This window comes from Dromiciops gliroides, chromosome 3, assembly GCF_019393635.1.
Source record: "Dromiciops gliroides isolate mDroGli1 chromosome 3, mDroGli1.pri, whole genome shotgun sequence".
Classification (NCBI taxonomy): domain Eukaryota; kingdom Metazoa; phylum Chordata; class Mammalia; order Microbiotheria; family Microbiotheriidae; genus Dromiciops; species Dromiciops gliroides.
This window is the reverse complement of record NC_057863.1, coordinates 658,843,122-658,862,770: the sequence shown is the minus strand read 5'-3', so window position 1 is coordinate 658,862,770 and position 19,649 is coordinate 658,843,122. Positions and strand designations below refer to the sequence as shown.

The window sequence follows — 19,649 nt, the reverse complement described above, 5'->3', positions numbered from 1 at the left end:
CAGCCAAGAAGAAACAATTCAAGTATTGTAGAGCCACAGTCAGGATAACACAAATTTCAGCAGCTTGTACATGAAAGGAGCAGAGGGCTTGGGATATGATATTCTAGAGGGCAAAGGAACTGGGATTAAAACCAAGAGTCACCTATTCAGCAAAACTTTGTATATTCTTTCAGGGAAAAATAGGAATTCAATGAAAGAGAGGACTTTCAGGCATTCTTGATGAAAAGACCTGAGTTGAATATAAAATTTTACTTTCAAAAACAAGACTCTAAAGAAAGATAAAAAAGTAAACAGGAAAAAAATCATAAGGGATATTAAAAAGTTAAACTGTTTACATTCCTACATGGGAAGATGATATTTGTAATTCACAAGAACTTTCACATTATTAGGGCAACTGGATGGAGTATATTTAGACAGAGGGCACAGGTGTGAGTTGAATATAAATGGATGATATCTTTAAAAAAATAAAGGGGTGAGAGAGGAATGCACTTGGAGAAAGGGAAAGGGAGAGGTAGAATGCAATAAAATTTTTCAAATAAAAGAAGCAAGAAAAAAGCTTATACAATAGAGAGGAAGACGGGGGAGGTGCTAGGGAGTCAATCTTACTCATCAGAATTGGCTTAAAAATGGAATAACATACGCACTTAATTGTGTATAGTAATGTATCATACCCTGCAGGAAAACAGTAGGGGAAAGGGGAGGTGGGTGGTAATAGAAGGGACAGCAGCTTATGGGAGGGGACAGTCAGAAGCAAAACACCTTTGAGGATGGAAAGGGTGAAAGGAGATAAAAGAATAGAGTAAATGACAAGGGGAGGGATTAGGATGGAGGGAAATTCAAGTAGCAATAGTAACTGAAATGATGAGCAGGATGCTCTCAGAAAAACCTGGAAAGAATTATATGAGCTGATGCAAAGTGAGGTGTACTGTATACAAAGTAACAATATTTTAAGCAGTGAATGACTTGGCTATTCTCAGCAATCCAGTGATCGAAGTGAACTCTGAAGGTTTTATGAAAAATGAGATACATCTCCAGAGAAAGAGCTGATGGTATCTGAAGCATATTTTTATTGTCTTTTTCTGAAGTTTTTTTTTTTGTCTGCTCTTTTGGACAGCCTGACAATGTGGAAATATTTTTCATAAATACACATGGGTAACATTTTGAATTACATGAGTTCTTAAGGGGAGGTGGAAATGGAAGGAGGGAAAGAGGAAGAGCATTTGGAACAGTTTGTTTTTTTAATAAAAAAGTATTTTATTATTCTTTAGTTACATGTAAAGTTTTCAACATAAGTTTTCGTAAGATTGTTAGTTCCAAATTTTTCACCCCTCCCTCCCTTCTGTTCCCCCTCCACAAGACAGAAAGTAATCTGATATAGGTTATATTTGTACAAATATATTAAACATTTCTGCATTAGTCATATTGTAAAAGAAGAATCAGAACAAAAGGTAAAAACCTCAAAAAAATTAAGTAGGAAGAGTATGATTCAATCTGCATTCAGAATCTACAGGTTTTGTGTGTTTGTGTGTGTGTTTTGTTCTGGATGTGGGGAACTTTTCCTATCATGAGTTCTTTAAAATGGTCTTGGATCATTGCACTGCTAAGAAGAGCTAAGTCTATTACAGTTGATCATCACACACTTTTGATGTTACTGTGAACAATGTTCTCCTGGTTCTGCTCACTTCACTCAGCCTCAGTCCACTTAAGTCTTTCCAGGTTTTTCTGAAATCTTCCTGCTCATCATTTCTTAGAGCAAAATAGTATTCTATTCCATTCATATATCACAACTTGTCCAGCCATTCTACAATTGATGGGCCATTCCCATGATTTCCAATTCTTTGCCACCACAAAGAGAACTGCTATAAATATTTTTGTACATGTGGGTCCTTTTCCCTGAGAATATTATTACCACAGGGCCCCTGCTGAGAGAACATGGGTTAAACTTTCTAAGGTTCAGGAACCAGAAGTAACCTCACATCAACATGAGACCACTCTCAACCAATCAGCTTGAAGCAGTGTAGAAGGCAGTTGGTTTTGTTAGTTGGTGGTTGGAACTTTGTGCGGGGTTGGTGGAAGAACCAGGTAGGGGTGGGAACTCTGATCTCTCCTCTAGGGCAGATAGGTTTTCCTATTTTTCCTATTCTATTAGAGACACTTGTTCTCTCTTTGCTAAACTCTAATGTATTTTAATAAATGTTTAATACCTAAACTGGTAAAATGATGTCCTAGTTAGCTTTCCCCACACTGGGGACAGGTAACCACAAACATTTAGTTTTACACGTCACATCCCTTTTCTATGATCACTTTGGGATACAGACATATTAATGGTATTACTGGGTCAAAGGGCAAATGCAGTCCCTTAGCCCTTTGGGCATATGAAACACAAAGTTTTAAAATGGACTTTAAAATAGTTTTTACATGTAATTGGGGGGAAAATAAAATTCTAAATAAATGGCAAAAAAAATGAATTTCCTAATTTTGAAGAAGCTCGGAATGACAACTGAATGCATTTTCTAATTCATAACAGTGATAAGATTTCTATAGAATATGGATATTGCCTGAAGATTTAACTACATTTATTATATTCCTAAGATTTCTCCAGTGTGGATTCTCTGATGTGCAACATGATTAGAACTCATTGTGAAAGTCTTTCCAAACTGATAACATTTATTTCTCTCCAGCGTGGATTCTCTCATGCTTAGCAAGATTGGAGCTCTGTGTAAAAGTCTTTCCACACTGATTACATTCATAAGGTTTCTCTCCAGTGTGGATTTTCTGATGTCCAGCAAGACTGGATCTCTCTGTGAAAGCTTTTCCACATTGATTACATTCATAAAGTTTCTCTCCAGCATGGATTCTCTCATGCTTAGCAAGATGGGAGCTGTGTGTGAAAGCCTTTCCACACTGATCACATTCATAAGGTTTCTCTCCAGTGTGGATTCTCTCATGCTTAGCAAGATGGGACCTCCGTGTGAAAGCCTTTCCACACTGATTGCATTCATAAGGTTTCTCTCCAGTGTGGATTCTCTGATGTGCAGCAAGACTGGATCTCGCTGTGAATGCCTTTCCACACTGATCACATTCACAAGGTTTCTCTCCAGTGTGGATTCTCTGATGTGCAGCAAGACTGGATCTCTTTGTGAAAGCCTTTCCACACTGATCACATTCATAAGGTTTCTCTCCAGTGTGGATTCTCTGATGTGCAGCAAGACTGGATCTCTCTGTGAAAGCTTTTCCACACTGATTACATTCATAAGGTTTCTCTCCAGTGTGGATTCTCTGATGCTTGGCAAGACTGGAACTCTCTGTGAAAGCCTTTCCACACTGATTACATTCATAAGGTTTCTCTCCAGTGTGGATTCTCTGATGTGCAGCAAGATGGGAGCTCTCTTTGAAAGCCTTTCCACATTGATTACATTCATAAGGTTTCTCTCCAGTGTGGATTCTCTGATGTGCAGCAAGACTGGACCTCTGTGTGAAAGCCTTTCCACACTGATAACATTCATAAGGTTTCTCTCCAGTGTGGATTCTCTGATGTGCAGCAAGACTGGAGCTCACTGTGAAAGCCTTTCCACACTGATTACATTCATAAGGTTTCTCTCCAGTGTGGATTCTCTCATGCTTTTGAAGACTGGAGCTGACTGTGAAAGCCTTTCCACAATGATTACATTCATAAGGTTTCTCTCCAGTGTGGATTCTCTCATGCTTAGCAAGATTGGAGCTGTGTGTGAAAGCCTTTCCACACTGATTACATTTATAAAACTTTTTTCCAATGTGAATGTTCTGATGCTTAATAAGATCTGAGTTCCAACCAAAGGCCTTTCCACAACAAGGAACTGTATATCTTCTCATTCCATGGTAAAATCTACCATGGCAAGGAAGATATGATTGATGGGATGTGGTTGCTTTACATTCATTGTATATACCAGGCTCCTTACTAATGTGAATTTTCTGAAGAGGAATGAACTTAGAGTTCAGACTGAAGGCCTTCCCACTTTTGTTACTTTTCTGATGTCTAATTAGATCAGAATTCAAATTCAAGGCCATTTCCAGATGATTACCTTTGTACATTTGCATTTGAAGAGACTTCTCCTGGGCCTTAAAGGGCTCTAGTTGTTGAGGAAACCATTTATTATCTTCACTGTCTTGAATATATTCATTCCATGAAGTCCTTCTCTTACTGTTATTTAAGACTGAAGACTGTATGAGTACCTTTTCAATTTCAACAAACTCGAAGATACTCTTACCCACTTTGCTTTCAGAGTCACAGATTTCTTTCAGTTTCAAGTTATAGGCACCATTGGTCTCAAATCTATGCTGGCCAAATTCTTCCACAGAAATGTTCACCTTTGTAGCCATCTTCTTCACAATCAACCTAGTGTCTCCAACTGAGGAATACAATTATGTATTATCAGAAAGATACATACATATAAAAATATGTTATTTTGCCATGTGGCATAATGTAACCTTATTCATATTCTAATTCCCCAGTCAAAATGAAGAATTTTTAATTGAAAATAAGCAGAATGAATCTTTGGAAATATCTGCAAATGGCTTATTTTATCTTGGAAATAGTAAGTTTATTTTTATGTGATACCTTAAGTAAATTAAAAGAGCATTGAATAGGGGAAGAATTTAGGACCAAAGAAGACATAGAAAACATTGCAAAATGTAAAATAGATACTTTATATTATATAAAATTAAAAAGGTTTTGCACAAAAACCAACTGAACCTAAATTATAAGGAAAGCAGAAAACTGGGAAAGAATTTTTGAAACATGTATCTCTGACAAAGGCCACCTTTCTCCAATATATAGAGAAGTGAATGAAATTAGTAAAAATAGAAGTCATTCCCCAATAGATAAATAGTCAATGAATATGAACAGACAGTTTTCAGACAAAGAAATTAAAGCCATCCATAGTCATATGAAAAAAATGTTGTAAATCACTATGGATCAGGGAAATATAAATTAAAACAACTCTGAGGTAGCACCTCACACAAATGGGAAACTAATAAACTCTTGGTGGAGTTATGAATCGATCCAACCATTCTGGAGAATACTTTGGAACTAAGTCCAAAGGATGATGAAACTGTGCATACCCTTTGATCCAGCAGTACCACTTACAGGGTTATATCCAAAGACATCCCAAAAAAGGTGTGGTAAAATAATGGAATTTGGCAGACACCCAGGGGTCTGACTTGATCTTGATTGACTTAGTACTGTTTGAATTTGGTGTGAAGGAGAATCTACTCTGTACCCACTTAAAGTTGATTAGATTTTAGCCACACTTGGCCTGCCTGTTAGCTACCTCATTTAATCTTGGCCAACCCTGAGAAGGCATGTCCTCAGAGGCTGTGGACTACCTCATCAACAGGGAACCAATCTCAGTCACACTACTTGAAGGACCTCCCCTTTGGGGGAAGGAGAAAAAGGTAAAAAAGGGGACCCCAACAGGAAGGAGCAGACATACACACTTACTCTCTCTCTCTGGCCTTGAAGCAGACTAGAGACTGGCTGGTGACTCCCATAGAAATTATGGACCCCTGGTGGTGAATTAAATCCAGCCCTTTGAATTAATTGAGCTGGAAGTGAGTTTGGGGATTGTATAGGCTTTTTTGTGTGTGTGTGAGGCAATCAGGGTTAAGTGACTTGCCCAGGGTCACACAGCTAGTAATTGTTAAGTGTCTGAGGTTGGATCTGAACTCAGGTCCTCCCGAATCCAGGGCCAGTGCTTGTATAGGTTTTTGTAAGAATTTGGGAGTTTATCCATTTTCCTCTTTCCCTATTCCCTTATCTTTGACATTATTATTTTCACCTTTGCAGTGTATTTTATTCCCATTAATAAAACCTGATTCATTGGTGGAAAAGAGGCTGTTAAGCTCTTTTCTTATCGGCCTGGGAGAAATAACTAAAAAGGTAGTTCAGAAGGGAGGAAGTTTTGAACCTAGAGGTCCCTCATTATTTTCTGGACCCCAATATTACAGCAAGCTACCCAATTAACTCTCCACATATTAAATTTGGCCCCTACAAAGGGAAAAAGAACTACTTGTACAAAAATATTTATAACAGTTCTTTTTGTAGTGGCTAAGAAAATCAAAGGGGTGCCCATCAACTGGGGAATGGCTAAACAACCTGTGGTAGATGATTGTAATAAGACATTACTGTGCTGGGGGCAACTAGGTGGTGCAGAGGATAGAGCACTGGCCCTGGAGTCAGGAGGACCTAAGTTCAAATCCGACCTCAGACACTTAACACTTACTAGCTGTGTGACCCTGGGCAAGTCACTTAACCCCAATTGCCTCACTAAAAAAAAAAAAAAAAGATATTGCTTTGCTATAAGGAATCACAATCAAGATGGATTCAGGAAGTCCTTATTATGAACTGATGAGCAGAAGCAGAAGAACATTATGCACAGTGACAATGATGTTGTTTGATGAAGAGCTGTGAATGAGTTAACTATTCTCAGCAATACAATGATCCAAGACAATCCCAAAGGACTAATGATGAAGCATACTCTCGAACCCCAAAGACAGAACTGATATTCAGCACAGACTAAAGCTTGGAATTTTTCATTTTCTTTCATTTTTTTCTTTTGTGTTTTCTTATAAAAAATGACTAATACAGTAATATTTTCTATAATTCCCCATGTACAACATGTATCTGGTAGCCTTCTGCCTCTGGGAAGGTGCAGGAAATGGAGTCAAGGAGGGAGGGACAGAATTTGAAACTCAAAACTTTAAAATAAAAATGTTTCTTAAAAAATATTTAATGGTACCTTATACAGTAAAGAATTGCCAAGGTTTGTTTGCCATATATTTTTCTCCTGGAACAACAAGTAGATACATGTTTGAGGCATTAATATATTTCATTGTGCAGTGATTCCCAACCATCATTATTAGGCATAAAATGATGTTATTTAAAAAAAAAAAAAAAGACTTCTGGTTGCTTTCACTGCTTCAAGTCTCTCACCAATCCACTTAATCCCCCACCTAGCTGTCAAATTCATTTACTACAGGCCATTTCTGATCATGTCACTGCCCACTCAATAAAACACTTCCTATTGCCTCCAAATTAACAGGATCTAATATAAAATCCTCCGCTTGGCTGTTAAAGCCCTTTATCATCAGCACCTCTCCTATTTTCCCAGGCTTCTTTCACCTTATTTTCTCTCCACATTTGTGAAAATCAGGTTTTTTGTTTCTTGACCACCAACATCTCCTGTTTCCTCTGGCTGTCCCTCATGCTTGCTCTGGTTTCCCTGAAATAGCACCTAAAATTCTTCCTTTTACAATAAGTCTCCTCCTGTCTTCCTTACCCATCGGGCCTTCCCTGTCTTGATTAGCTCCAATTTATCCTGGATACATTGGGTTGCTAGATCCTTGTTTACATGTTGTGTTCCCCTTTAGACTGAACTCCTTGAGAGCAAGGCTTATCTTTTGCCATTCCTTGTGCCCCTAGTGTTCAGCAGTGTCTAGAACATAGTAGGTGCTTAATAAATGTTTATTGAATGGAATAAGGACTAGGAAAGAATTCAGAATGGATACTCTCAGCCCATTTGAAATGCTTTCAGGAGAGTTAGATGCCCCAAAGTTCAAAATGATGACTTCTTATACCCTCAACATTTTATAACTACAAGATGTGAGAAAATATTGGGGTTATAGGGAACCCAGAGAGCCTTGCTTGACCTTTCTTACAGCCAGCCCAAAGTCAGGAGAATTTCAAATGAAATATAGTTGGACTTTGGACTGTGAATACAGACAATAGAAGTTAAATCCACACCTACCTGAAAAGCCTTGCCCCTCAGAAGGTCTGTCCTCTGGGCTCTGATGTCAGCACATACTGCTCCAGACCACCCTCAAGTCCAATGAACCAATAGATTTGAATGATGCTAGCCAATTAGCTTGAAGCAGGGTGTAAGGGCTGCCTCTCCACCTGACCTTAAGGAGTGTACACTCCTGAACTCTCTCTCTTGGCCTTGGGACTCTGAAGGAGCAGCCACGTGGCCCACTATCCCACTCTCCCCTCTGAACTTTTGGGGGCATGTGCTCCATCTTTACTAATATTTAATATGCTTTAATAAATTCTTAATGCTCCAAACTGGTGCTATAGCCTCTGATTTCTAAGTAGTGATATATTCGAAAGCCCAGCTAAGTTTCCCTACAACTTAGGATAGAAATAGGTCCCTCCCATTTAATTTTAAATGCCATAAGGAAACTGAAAGGCCAAGGAGTCTGACTTGCTCCCCTGTATGAGGAAATTGGGGATATAAGGTTCAGTCACTTGCACAGGATCCCAATGCTGAAAACCAATTCCAAGTAAGCCCTTCCTGCCCACAAGTCCAGCACTCCCTGCACCACAACACTTAGGAGACCTCCTGTCATAAGAGCCCTCATACACCTGATTTATGTCACTCACCTTCCCAGGAGTCCCTCAGACCTTTGTGCTCTACCATGGCTGGTGATTCCCCTTCCTGGAAAGGATAGCTCAAATCTTCTCTAGAAACTGGAAGTCCTAGGAATATAGGAAAAGGAAGGGAGGAGAATGGAGAGAAATGTACACTTTAGTCCTCTTTAGGGAAAGAAGACATGCAAGCAAAGAGGACAGGATGGTTCCCAGGAGGTCTCAAGGACAGTTCCCAAGGTATTGATTGCTGGGATCTTTGGAGGCAGCCTGAGATCACACAGGCCATTTTGTATCAGAAAACTTCCCCTTAATTCACCTCTTTCCTGGAAGGGTGGGAACACTGCCTACCTACAATTATCTAGAAATTGGAGGCTGTGGTAGTGCAGTGGTAACAGCCCAGGGCCTAGAGTCACTAAGACCATTTCAAACCAGTGTCAGACACATGGGAGCTGTGTCCCCCTGGACAAGTTGTGTAACCTGTTTGCCTGTTACCTCACCTATGAAATGGGGATGATAATACTACCAAACTCATAGGGATGTTGTTGCAAAGGTCAAATGACAATAAGGATAATGCATTTTGCCCAGTGCTAGATATAAAGCAGGTATGTATGAGTGATTATTCCATTCCCTTCCTTTCCCAACATCTGGACTGGAATTTGAGAGAACAAAGAGGGAAGCATCAGGACAAACTTGCTAGGTCTGGCAGGATGAGGAGCAGGGAGCTACCATGTCAGTAGCTCAGAGTCACCAGAGGCAAAGGTCCTTACCCACAGAGAGCAGGGTCTGGACATTCTCCAGCATGACCTCCTTGTACAGCTCTCTCTGAGAATGATCCAAGAGGCGCCACTCCTCCTGGGTGAAATCCACAGTCACATCCTTGAATGTCATCAATTCCTAAGCCATCAAAAGTCACATGATTTAGAGATGAAAAAGACTTCAGAATTCACCTAATCCAACCCTCATCAACTTAGAGGAAATATCTGAAGCACAGAAGGCATTTGCCCAAAACTCCTATGAGAGGAAGCAACACTTGAAACCACATCCAATAAGAGCCCAATGGAATATTGAGAGAAGCATTTTATATTGAAGTGAGAACCATGTTAGAATGATAAAAGCTGAATAAAGGTCTTACTATGAAATGTTTCTCCCCATAGGCTCAGGGAGGAGGTATGTGCTCTGTGAGTGAAGTATCAGAGACTATGGAAAAGAAAGCAAAGTAATGAAATTCCTCCTTATACCCGAGGGGATATGTTACATGTCATAAGGGATATGTTAAGGAAATTTTATGAAGAATTTATGAGAAGTTGGCAAATACTGGATACTCTGTTGGAAAAAATATTACAAAGAAAAAAAAAACTTAGTTAATTTCCTAAAAGGATGAAATAAAGATAAAAGCATGAAGAGCATTCTTAAGAAATATTGCTTACAGGGAGAGCTGGGTGTTGGAGCAGATAAAGCACCAGCCCTGAATTCTGGAGGACCCAAGTCCAAATCCAGCCTCAGACATTTGACACTTACTAGCTGTGTGACCCTAGTCAAGTCACTTAACCTCCATTGCCCCACAAAAAAAAAAAAGAAAAGAAAAAATAAAAGAATTTTAAAAAAAGAAATATTGCTTACAGGGAGAGCTGGGTGTTGGAGCAGATAAAGCACCAGCCCTGAATTCTGGAGGACCCAAGTCCAAATCCAGCCTCAGACATTTGACACTTACTAGCTGTGTGACCCTAGTCAAGTCACTTAACCTCCATTGCCCCACAAAAAAAAAATAAAAGAAAAAATAAAAGAATTAAAAAAAAAGAAATATTGCTTACAGGGAGAGCTGGGTGTTGGAGCAGATAAAGCACCAGCCCTGAATTCTGGAGGACCCAAGTCCAAATCCGGCCTCAGACACTTGACACTTACTAGCTTTGTCACCCTAGTCAAGTCACTTAACCCTCATTGTCCCTCAAAAAAAGAGAGAAATTGCTTACAATCTGCCCTGAAGTAAGAGTTATGAGGATCTCTTTCTGTAAAAGTGAAGAAAAGTTATCTGTGGTAATACTGAGGACTTGGGGTAACATCGGGTATGATGTGTCAGAGCCAAAATAAATTTTATGTCTTTGTTTTATGATTGCTTTCCCTACTTAATGGAATACATTCATTCATTTTAATATTTCGTTACATAAAAAATAAGAGTAACTATGATTGGGAAAGGAAAACTCATTCATTTATTTTTTTAAAAATTACATTTGTCATAATTTTTTATTGACTATGGTTGGAGATCAAGTTTATTCATAAGATACAGACAGTTTATTTATGAAAAAGAAATGATCAGGGGCTACTAGATGGATCAGTGAATAAAGCACTGGCACTGGATTCAGGAGGATCTGAGTTCAAACCCATCCTCAGACACTTGATAGTTACTTAGCTGTGTGACCCTGGGCAAATAAAAAAAAGAAAGAAAGAAAAAGAAAAAGAAATGATCACAACTTACCCCCAAAACTTTGGAATACATGGCACCAAGATTCAAGACAAATAGTCATTTTGTATCAGAAAACTTGAATAAAAGAAAAATGAAAGAAAGTGAAAATAGCTTCCTTCAGTCTGTGTTCAATCAACATGATTCAATCAGCTTCTTTGGCAGTAGACAGTAAGCTTTTTCATTAGTCCCCTTGGGATTGTTGTGGATCATTGTAAGGAGCAATTCTTTTTCACATAGATGAAAATATCTTCACTTTTTTTGCCATTTTAATTTTTTCCTCAAAATATGTGATTTGTCAAATGTATGCAAATTTGATTTTTATTTCCTTCAACTGCTTTAGCTGCAAAAGGAGGATACTAAGAGGTCCTTCCTGCCAGGGTTGTTCTGAGGATCAAATGAGATGTTCTTTGTAAAGAACTTCACACCATGCCTGGCACATAGTAAACTCTATGGCAATGTTGATCCTCCTCCTTTTCTTTCCTCCCACAGCCTCCTAATTGGTTGCTCTGCCTATTATCTCTCAGCACTCTGGGCCATCCTCTTCACTATTGCCAAACTTCTCTTCCTTAGCATGGATCTGACCATGTAAGTCTGCTACTCAGATAACTCCAGTGCCCTCTGGGATCTTATAGCAACCCCTCCCTTTAGCTTCAATGCCACATACAACCTGGTCCCAACCTCTCTTTCAGCCTCATAAGACACTCACCACTCACCCTCTTGACTTTGCAAACCAGACACATTGACCTTCTCTCTTTCTGGGCTCTGCTCTTCCTACTTGCCTTTCTGCCTCTTTTACTCCATGTGGCAGTCCCTCTGTCCCTTGAAAACACATTTTCTGCATAAAGCCTTCCCTGATATCTCCAACCACTGGGAGCCTCTTCTTCAAATTACTTTCTATTGAATACCATTGTATTTATCTGAATTTATCCAATCCTATTGATGCTGTACCTGTCTTTGTCAGTACTTGTCCATTCTATGAGAATGTAAGCTCACTGCAGTGGCCATTATTCCATTAATTGCAGCTATCTCTTCCATAAATCTCTCTCCCAATACTGCCTGTTGTCCTTTGTTCTCAAAGAGGACCAAACTGACATCACTATTACAATCATGCTAGAATGGCTGACGGGCTGATCAGACCAGTGCACCCTCAGAATGCTCTATCACAGGTGCAGACCTTCAATTTGCTATTCAGTCTAATACTTCTTGTTCCTTACAATTTTCTTCAGAGCTTTCAAAATACTGAGGTAGCTCTGGGAATGCATGAGTCAGCCACATAATCAATGTGGACATCCCTGCAAAGTAGACGGCCAAGGGAAGTGAACATATCTACAGGATGTAAATCTTCTCCACTTGCTGGAACTGATGGTTCCAGGTATGCATGGGGTGGAGCTGGCTGATGAAGCACCTGGGTTTTCTTAGTGTTAATTGTGAGGCCAAAACAAGCAACAGAGAATTGACCCCCATTTTGTGACATATCAACATCAGAGGGTGCACTGAATGCATAGTCATCTGCAAACCAAAAAAAAAATTATGCCCTAAAGACTCCGTCTACTTTTCTCTTGTCTTGTAGTCTTTTCAAGTTGAATAATTTACCCATTTCTATAGGTGACATTGATGCTGTGTTTCACCTCATTGAAGGCATCTGACTGGGAAAGGGCAGGAGTCCATGATCCAGAACCCAGGAAAGCATGACATCATGGAATAGATGTTCAATGCTGATGAAGTAATACAGGCAACCAGATTTTGACATAATTTTCCATAACTCCTCACAACTGACAGTATCAAAGGCCTTAGTGATGAACATTGTATACAGACCTCTGTTCTGCCCCTGGCATTTCTCCTGGCATTGTTAGTGAGCAATGCTCAAAATGAAACTTTTCTCCACTATTAGGTCTTTATCCCAAAGAGATCATAAAAAAGGGAAAAGGCCCGACATGTACAAAAAGATTTATAGTTGGGGCAGCCAGGTGGCGCAGTGGATAAAGCACTGGCCCTGGATGCAGGAGGACCTGAGTTCAAATCTGGCCTCAGACACTTGACACTTACTAGCTGTGTCACCTTGGAAAAGTCACTCAACTCTCATTGCCGTGCAAAAAGCAAAACAAAACAAACAAAAATAATAAAGCCAGTCTCAGGTGTACACCCAAAGACCCCAAACCTCAGGATCCAGCATTATTTAGACACAATAACTCCTCCCACTATTTAACATAATCCAAGCAGTTCAAATACACTAAGTATGGAATAGAGAGAAAGAAACCATTAGTAAGACACTAGCAAAGTCACTTGCCATTCTATATATGCCACTCAAAATAACCCTCTTACTAAGTAACAGGCTCATAACATATGAAAACAGATACTGGATTGCATCTTTGCCATCTTGGATGCTGCCTCTCTGACCTATATTTCTCTAACTTGTTTCTCAGCTATCAAGACTTTCCACCATATTGGTTAAGCTTGGCTTTCCAACTTCTCTCTAACTCTGATTTATAGCTCAGAAGTTACTCTTTTAGATATCGGAACTTTATGTTGATTGGTGGTTACACCTAACCACAACTGGAAGTCAGGTAGTTGAATCTTTGGTTAAGCTTGTAGAGTAGGCAAGTTATCATTTGCCTTAGCTGCTTTCAATATCTATCTTACTTCATTATGATTTTCTTAAGCTACTAAAGAATATCTAAACATTTTAAAATGCAGTTCGTAGTCTATAAACTGATTTGTATTATTATTAAATCACTTATATTTAAGGGGTGGGGAAAATCTCACTTAAACCATGAGAAAGAAAAAACAGGAAAAAGAGTGAAATAGTATGCCACAATCTTCTTTCAGACTCCATAGTTTTTTCTCTGGATGTGGAAAGCATTTTCCATCATGAGTCCTTTGGCATTATTTTAGATCATTGTATTGGTGAGAAGATTATCATTGCTCAATATGGCTGTTAAGGTGTACAAGGTTCTCCTGGTTTTGCTCATTTCACTTAGCCTCAGTTCATGTAAGTCTTTCTAGATTTTTCTGAAATCTGCCAGCTCGTCATTTCATAAAGTACAATATTATTTCATTACATGCTTATAGCATAACTTCTGAAACTGTTCCCCAATTACCTCAGTTTCCAATTTTCCATCACAAATAAGCAGCTATAAATATTTTTTAATGGAGGCCTCCTTTTTTCCCCAATATTAACAGTATTTAATTTTTTTCCAGTTACATGCAAAGATAGTTTCCAAATTTGTCTTTATAAGATTTTGAATTCCAAAGTTTTCTCCGTCCCTCTGTTCCTTCCTCCCTTCCCAATACGGAAAGCAATCTGATATAGGTTATATATGTATAATGACATTAAACATATTTCCACATTAGTCCTGTTCTAAAAGAATCACAACAAAAGGGGGAAAAAACCTTAAAAAACAAACCCAAGACGAGAAATAGTATAGTTTTTTGTTGTTGTTTGTTTGGTTTTTTGTTTTTTTGGTGAGGCAATTGGGGTTAAGGGACTTGCCCAGGGTCACACAGCTAGTAAGTGTCAAGTGTCTGAGGCCAGATTTGAACTCAGGTCCTCCTGAATCCAGGGCAGGTGCTTTAACCACTGAGACATCTAGCTGCCCCTTAGAAATAGAATAGTTTAATCTGCATTCAGCTTCCACATTTCTTTTTTCTGGATTTGGAGAGCATTTTTCATGATGAGTCCTTTGGAGGCCGCTTGGAGCACTCTATTGCTGAGAAAAGCTGAGTCTATCACAGTTGATCATAGCACAATGTTGCTATTACTGTTTCTGATGTTCTCCTGGTTCTGCACACTTCACTCATCTTCAGTCCACTTAAGTCTTTCCAGATTTTTCTGAAATCTGTTTGTTCATCATTTCTTATAGCACAATAGTATTCCATTACATTCATATACCACAACTTGTTTAGCGATTCCGCAATCGATGGGCATTACTTCCATTTCCAATTATTTGCCACCACCAAAAAAAAAAAAAAAGCAGTTACAAATATTTTTGCATATGTAGGTCTCTTTTTTATGACCTCTTTGGGATTAAGACTTAGTGATGGTATGGCTGGGTTAAATATTGTGCAGGTTTACTGCCCTTTGGGCCTAGTTACAAATTGCTCTGCACAAGGGTTGGATCAGTTCACAACTCCACCAACAATGCATTAGTGTTCCAATTTTCCCATATCTCCAATAGGTATCATCTTCCTCTTGTGTCATGTTAGCCAATCTGATAGGTGTCAGGTGGTGCTTGAAAGTTGTTTTAATTTTCATCTCTCTTCTCAAAAGTGATTTAGAGAACTTCTTCATAGGAGTAGAGGTAACTTTGATTTCTGAATCTGAAAACTGCCTGTTTATATTCTTTGGCCATTTATCAACTGGGGAATGGCTTGTATTCTTATACATTTGACTCAATTCTCTCTATACATGAGAAATAAGGCCTTTATCAGAAACACTTGCTACAAAAAATGTTTCCCAACTTTCTGCTTTCCTTCAAATCTTGGTTGCATTGATTTTGTTTCTGCAAGCATTTTTTCATTTCATGTAAGCAAAATGGTTCATTCTGCATTTCATGATGTTCTCTATTTCCTGTTTGGTCCTGAATTCTTCCTCTGTCCACAAATCTGACAAATAAATTACTCTTTGCTCTCCTAATCTGCTTGTGGCACCACTCTTTATATCTAGATCATGTACCCATTTTGACTGTATCTTGGTATGAGGTGTGAGATGTTCGTCTATGTCTAGTTTCTGCCATACAATTTTCCATGTTAACCAGCAGTTTTTGTCAAATAGGGAGTTCTTATCCTAGAAGCTGGAATCTTTTGGTTTCTCAAACTATATACTATAGTCATTTACTCCTCTGTCTGGTGTACTGAACCCCTTCCACTGATCCTGCACTCTAGTTCTTAGCCATTACCAAATAGTTAGGAAGACTGCGGCTTTATAATATAGCTTTAGATATGGTATGGCAAGGCCACCTTCCTTTACATTTTTTTATTAGTTAAATTGATATGCTCAACCTTTTGTTCTTCCAGATAAATTTTATATTTTTTTCTATCTCTATGAAACAATTATTTGTTGTTAGTTTGTTGTTCTTTGTCCTTCATTCCTGAAGAAGACCAAGATATTGGGGAGGTCATGTCATGACTTGCAATGAATTGGATTTAAGTGAGGAATACTGTGCAAAGTCACCAACCTCACTCTCTCCTCCAGAACCATATTGGTCCAGTGCCTAGATATTTATCAGGACAACTGGAGATGGTCCCACATGAAGTGAGAGGCTTTGAGGCCTTTTCAATCAAGATCCTTCTCAGTTCTCAGTCTGTCTGAGGCTATGCCATTCAGTGAGTAAGGGTGGGTCCTTCTTTGTCCTTCATTCTAAAGGAGGACCATGACATCAAGGTCCAGCAGCAAGACATACAACAGCCCCACTGGAGATGGCCCAGGATATTGAAGGCTTTGGGGTTTAGTGGCTTGCCCCAGGACACACACTTAATCAAAAAATGGATAAGGAGCCCAGATTGGTGAGTGAAACCAGCAAGCTGCCCGAGCTCTCCCAAATTTCCCTCAACATATTCTGGAATTGCAAAACCTGCAAAAAAGAATGGATTGAAATGATCTTTTGACTTAAGATAACCTAGAAGATCCTCAAGAAAGGTCCCTCTCACCAGGGTCAAAGGGGAGCACAGCCCAGTGCAGAGGGTGTCTGAGCAAGCCCACAAAAGGCTCTGAGCCTCAGCACAGATGAGGAGCTGAGGACCCCCAGTCCAAGCTCAGCATGGCAGTGGCACAACAGGACAGGGGTGAGGCCCCCAGCTTCAATGCAGAAGGCAGACTGCCAGCTGGGGTATCTGCCAACCAACAGGCCCAACTAGGCTGGGCCACTCCCGTGCAGTGAGCAAGCTGAAGAGCTGAGGGCTCAGAGCAAAAAGCCAGTGACTCGGCCCCTGGCCCCCAGAAAAAGAAGCTTGTGACAGTGCATGCTGTACCCCAGGAGCAGAACTCTACCTTCAAAGGCACAAAAGAGGCTAAAATATGAACAAGAAACAGAAAAGAATCCTCACCATCGAAAATTACAGCAACAGGAAGGATCAAAACATAAACTCAGAGGACAAGAATGATAAAATGTCTACATGTGAAGCCTTAATGGGGAAGAATTAGTCAAAGACCAAAAAGCTCTCTTAAAAGAGCTCAAAAAGAATTTTTTAAACCAAATGAGAGAGATAGAAGAAAAATTGGGAAAAGAAATGAGAGTTATGCAAGAGAAAGTCAATAGCTTGGGGAAAAAATAATGCCTGAGAAAATACAATTGGACAAGTGAAAAAAGAGGTACAAAAGCTGACTGGGAAAAGTAATTCCCTAAGAACCAGAATTGGGGATATGGAAACAAATATTGAGAACTATCTTTACATGTAACTGGAAAATAATAAGATAATTGTATGATTTTAAAAAACCATTTAAATTAAAAATAAAGTTACCCGGAACCTATGTCTTTAGAATTTTTTAATTGTCACAATTTACAGGATGAAACTAAAGCAGAGAAAAGGGATTTGTTCAAAGGTCAATGACTCTCAGAGCCAACACTTAAACTATAGTCTTCAAAAGCACACCAGAATATACCGAGAACAGCTTTTTATATATGCTGTTGGAATACAATTTTTAAAAAAGAGTTACTGTGAATGGCTTCTCCTGTGGAATGAGAGAAGTCATGTATGAGAAAAAGAGACATGGCGATGTGAAATGTATTTATTGTGATGTAATGAAAATTCCAGGGAGAGGTGGTGAGATGTTTGCAGGTACTGTGTATTCTGAGGGGGAAAGTTTCAGGTGATAATCTCCATGTTGTGGACAAAGTAATTTCCCTAAATCAAAGGTCTGATCAGGTCACTCAATTCTTCAATTCGCTCCAATGGATCCCGACCACCTCCAGATCAAACACAAATTCTCTTGCATTCAACACCCATCGTGGCCCAGACATCCCCTGGTATTCCAGTCTTCTCCACCTTCTTTCAGGCACCTATTCAATGATCCAATGACACTGGCCTCCTTGCTGCTCCAGAAAGAAGACACTTCACCTTTCTAGTCAGGGCACTTGCTCTGACAATCCTCCATCATGAGGATCCTCTCTCATCTCTGACTACTGGCTTCCAGCAAGTCCCAACTAAAATCTGACCTTCAACAGGAAGCCTTCTGCAACTCCTCTAAATTCTAATACTTTCTCTCTTTCCCTGCCCACAGCGTGGTGAGGACACTGACAATTGGTGCAGACCACATCAGCCAAGCCTCTGGGCACATGCAGAGCTCTTTGGGGCTATCAGTCCTGCCAAGATCAGGGGGCAAAATCAGCAGCCTGAGGCTTTAGTCCCCTGAGCCCACCCAGACTAGAAGATGGGCTCAATAGTTGTTAGGGAAAAGCTATCCCCCTTCCAGAGTGAGATGCTGAGACAGAGGTATCTCCATAGTCAGGTGGACAGAGCCAGGCTGGGCCTGGAGTCAGGAAGATCTGGATTCAAATCAAGCCTCAGAAAATGACTAGCCACATGCCCCTCCCATAACCTGTCTTAGCCTCAGTCTCATCCCTGCTCAGTGGGGATGATGACAGCACCCGGGCCCCAGGGTTGTTGGGAGGGTCTGAGCTCCTATTTGTAAAGCACTTAGCACAGGCCCAGCACACAGTAGGCACTCTATAAATGCCTGTTCCCTTCTCTTCCCTTCCTTCTGCACCCTCCCATTTGTCACCCTGCTTCCTGTCTCTCACCAATCCTGCCCAAGTCACTTTCCTTAAGCTCAGCTGTGACCATGTGGCTCCTCTGCTCACCCAACCCTAGGGGATCCCTCTTGCCTCCGGGGTCAAATGTCATCCCCCTCCTAGGGCTGGAAAGCCCTGCCTGAGATGGCCCTCATGGCTCCTTCCAGCCTCATTAGACACTCCTCACCCTCCTGTCCCCAGAGATCCAGCCCCAGGGGCCTTCTCTTGGGTTCTCAAATACAGCACTCCACCTCCCTCATCTTGCTCAGTGTACTGTCTGTACCCCCTTACCTAGAACCTCTCTTTCCTTCCCTCCACCTGGGTATATCACTTGTAATGAGGGAGGAACTCACACACACACACACACACACACACCCACACACACACACACACACACACACACACACAGGGCAGCAACTGGGGGAGTTAGTGCTCCAGAGGCCCACATGCCATGAATCAGTCCAAAAGGCCGCAGAACGGAGCAGGGCAGTGTGGTCACTGCTGCATTCAATTTCATGCCTATTTTTGTCAAACAATCCACAGGGAAGAAAGACCGCCGGCTTCCTGGACAATCCTCTGTGTCTATGGAAACGGCCTCATGGGCTGATGCTGGTTAAGTCTGTGGACAACAGACTGCACTCACCTGGGGTGGGGGTCTGTGGCTCCCAGGGGCCATTTCCCTCTGGCTCCGGGCTCTCTCCTTAGACCAGGCCTAGGTCTTCTGCAGGCTCAGCTGAGGAAGAATCCCAGAGGGGGGGGGCACCTTTCCTCTCTCTTCCTGGGCAGGAGGCTGGGTCTGCAGGGATTTCTACAGGGAGAAGGAGACCAGTCAGGGCTTCAAGGAAGCCTGGGTCAGAGATCTCCCTCCAGTTGGCACTCTGCCCTCCCTGCACCCCCTCTAACCCAACCCTCAAACAGGAGGCCTAGTTAAGGAAGGGTCTGGGAGGCAGGACGCTAACAATGCGGGGGAGGAAGGAGGAGAGCATCTGAGTGACAGAAGGCCTCCAGGAGGGCAGCTGAGCCTGGGAAAGTGGGAGGTCTGCGGTCCTGGAGTCTA

General features: G+C 40.7%; 2 protein-coding genes across 2 annotated transcripts in view; both read right to left on the bottom strand.

Annotated features, from left to right (window-relative positions):
* Positions 1-19,649, bottom strand: part of LOC122748371 (zinc finger protein 850-like) — a gene marked incomplete at its 3' end in the record, with an annotated part of 465,756 nt that overhangs the window by 385,128 nt on the left and 60,979 nt on the right. The window lies entirely within an intron of this gene.
* Positions 1,702-19,367, bottom strand: LOC122746601 (zinc finger protein 2 homolog). The gene is made up of 4 exons (XM_043992347.1): positions 19,236-19,367; positions 9,172-9,298; positions 8,417-8,512; positions 1,702-4,388 (listed from the first exon to the last, which is right to left on the bottom strand). Exons 1-4 carry the CDS (start codon positions 19,266-19,268, stop codon positions 2,668-2,670), a joined length of 1,977 nt encoding a protein of 658 aa, XP_043848282.1. The 5' UTR covers positions 19,269-19,367; the 3' UTR covers positions 1,702-2,667.

Excerpts from the sequence above, each read along its gene's own strand:
- LOC122746601 (XM_043992347.1), bottom strand. The coding sequence starts at position 19,268 with ATGGCCCCTGGGAGCCACAGACCCCCACCCCAG. Across the intron at positions 8,513-9,171 it reads CCAGACCCTGCTCTCTGTGG|GACTTCCAGTTTCTAGAGAA; the intron begins GTAAGGACCTTT and ends CTATATTCCTAG. Across the intron at positions 4,389-8,416 it reads TCTGAGGGACTCCTGGGAAG|TTGGAGACACTAGGTTGATT; the intron begins GTGAGTGACATA and ends TGTATTCCTCAG.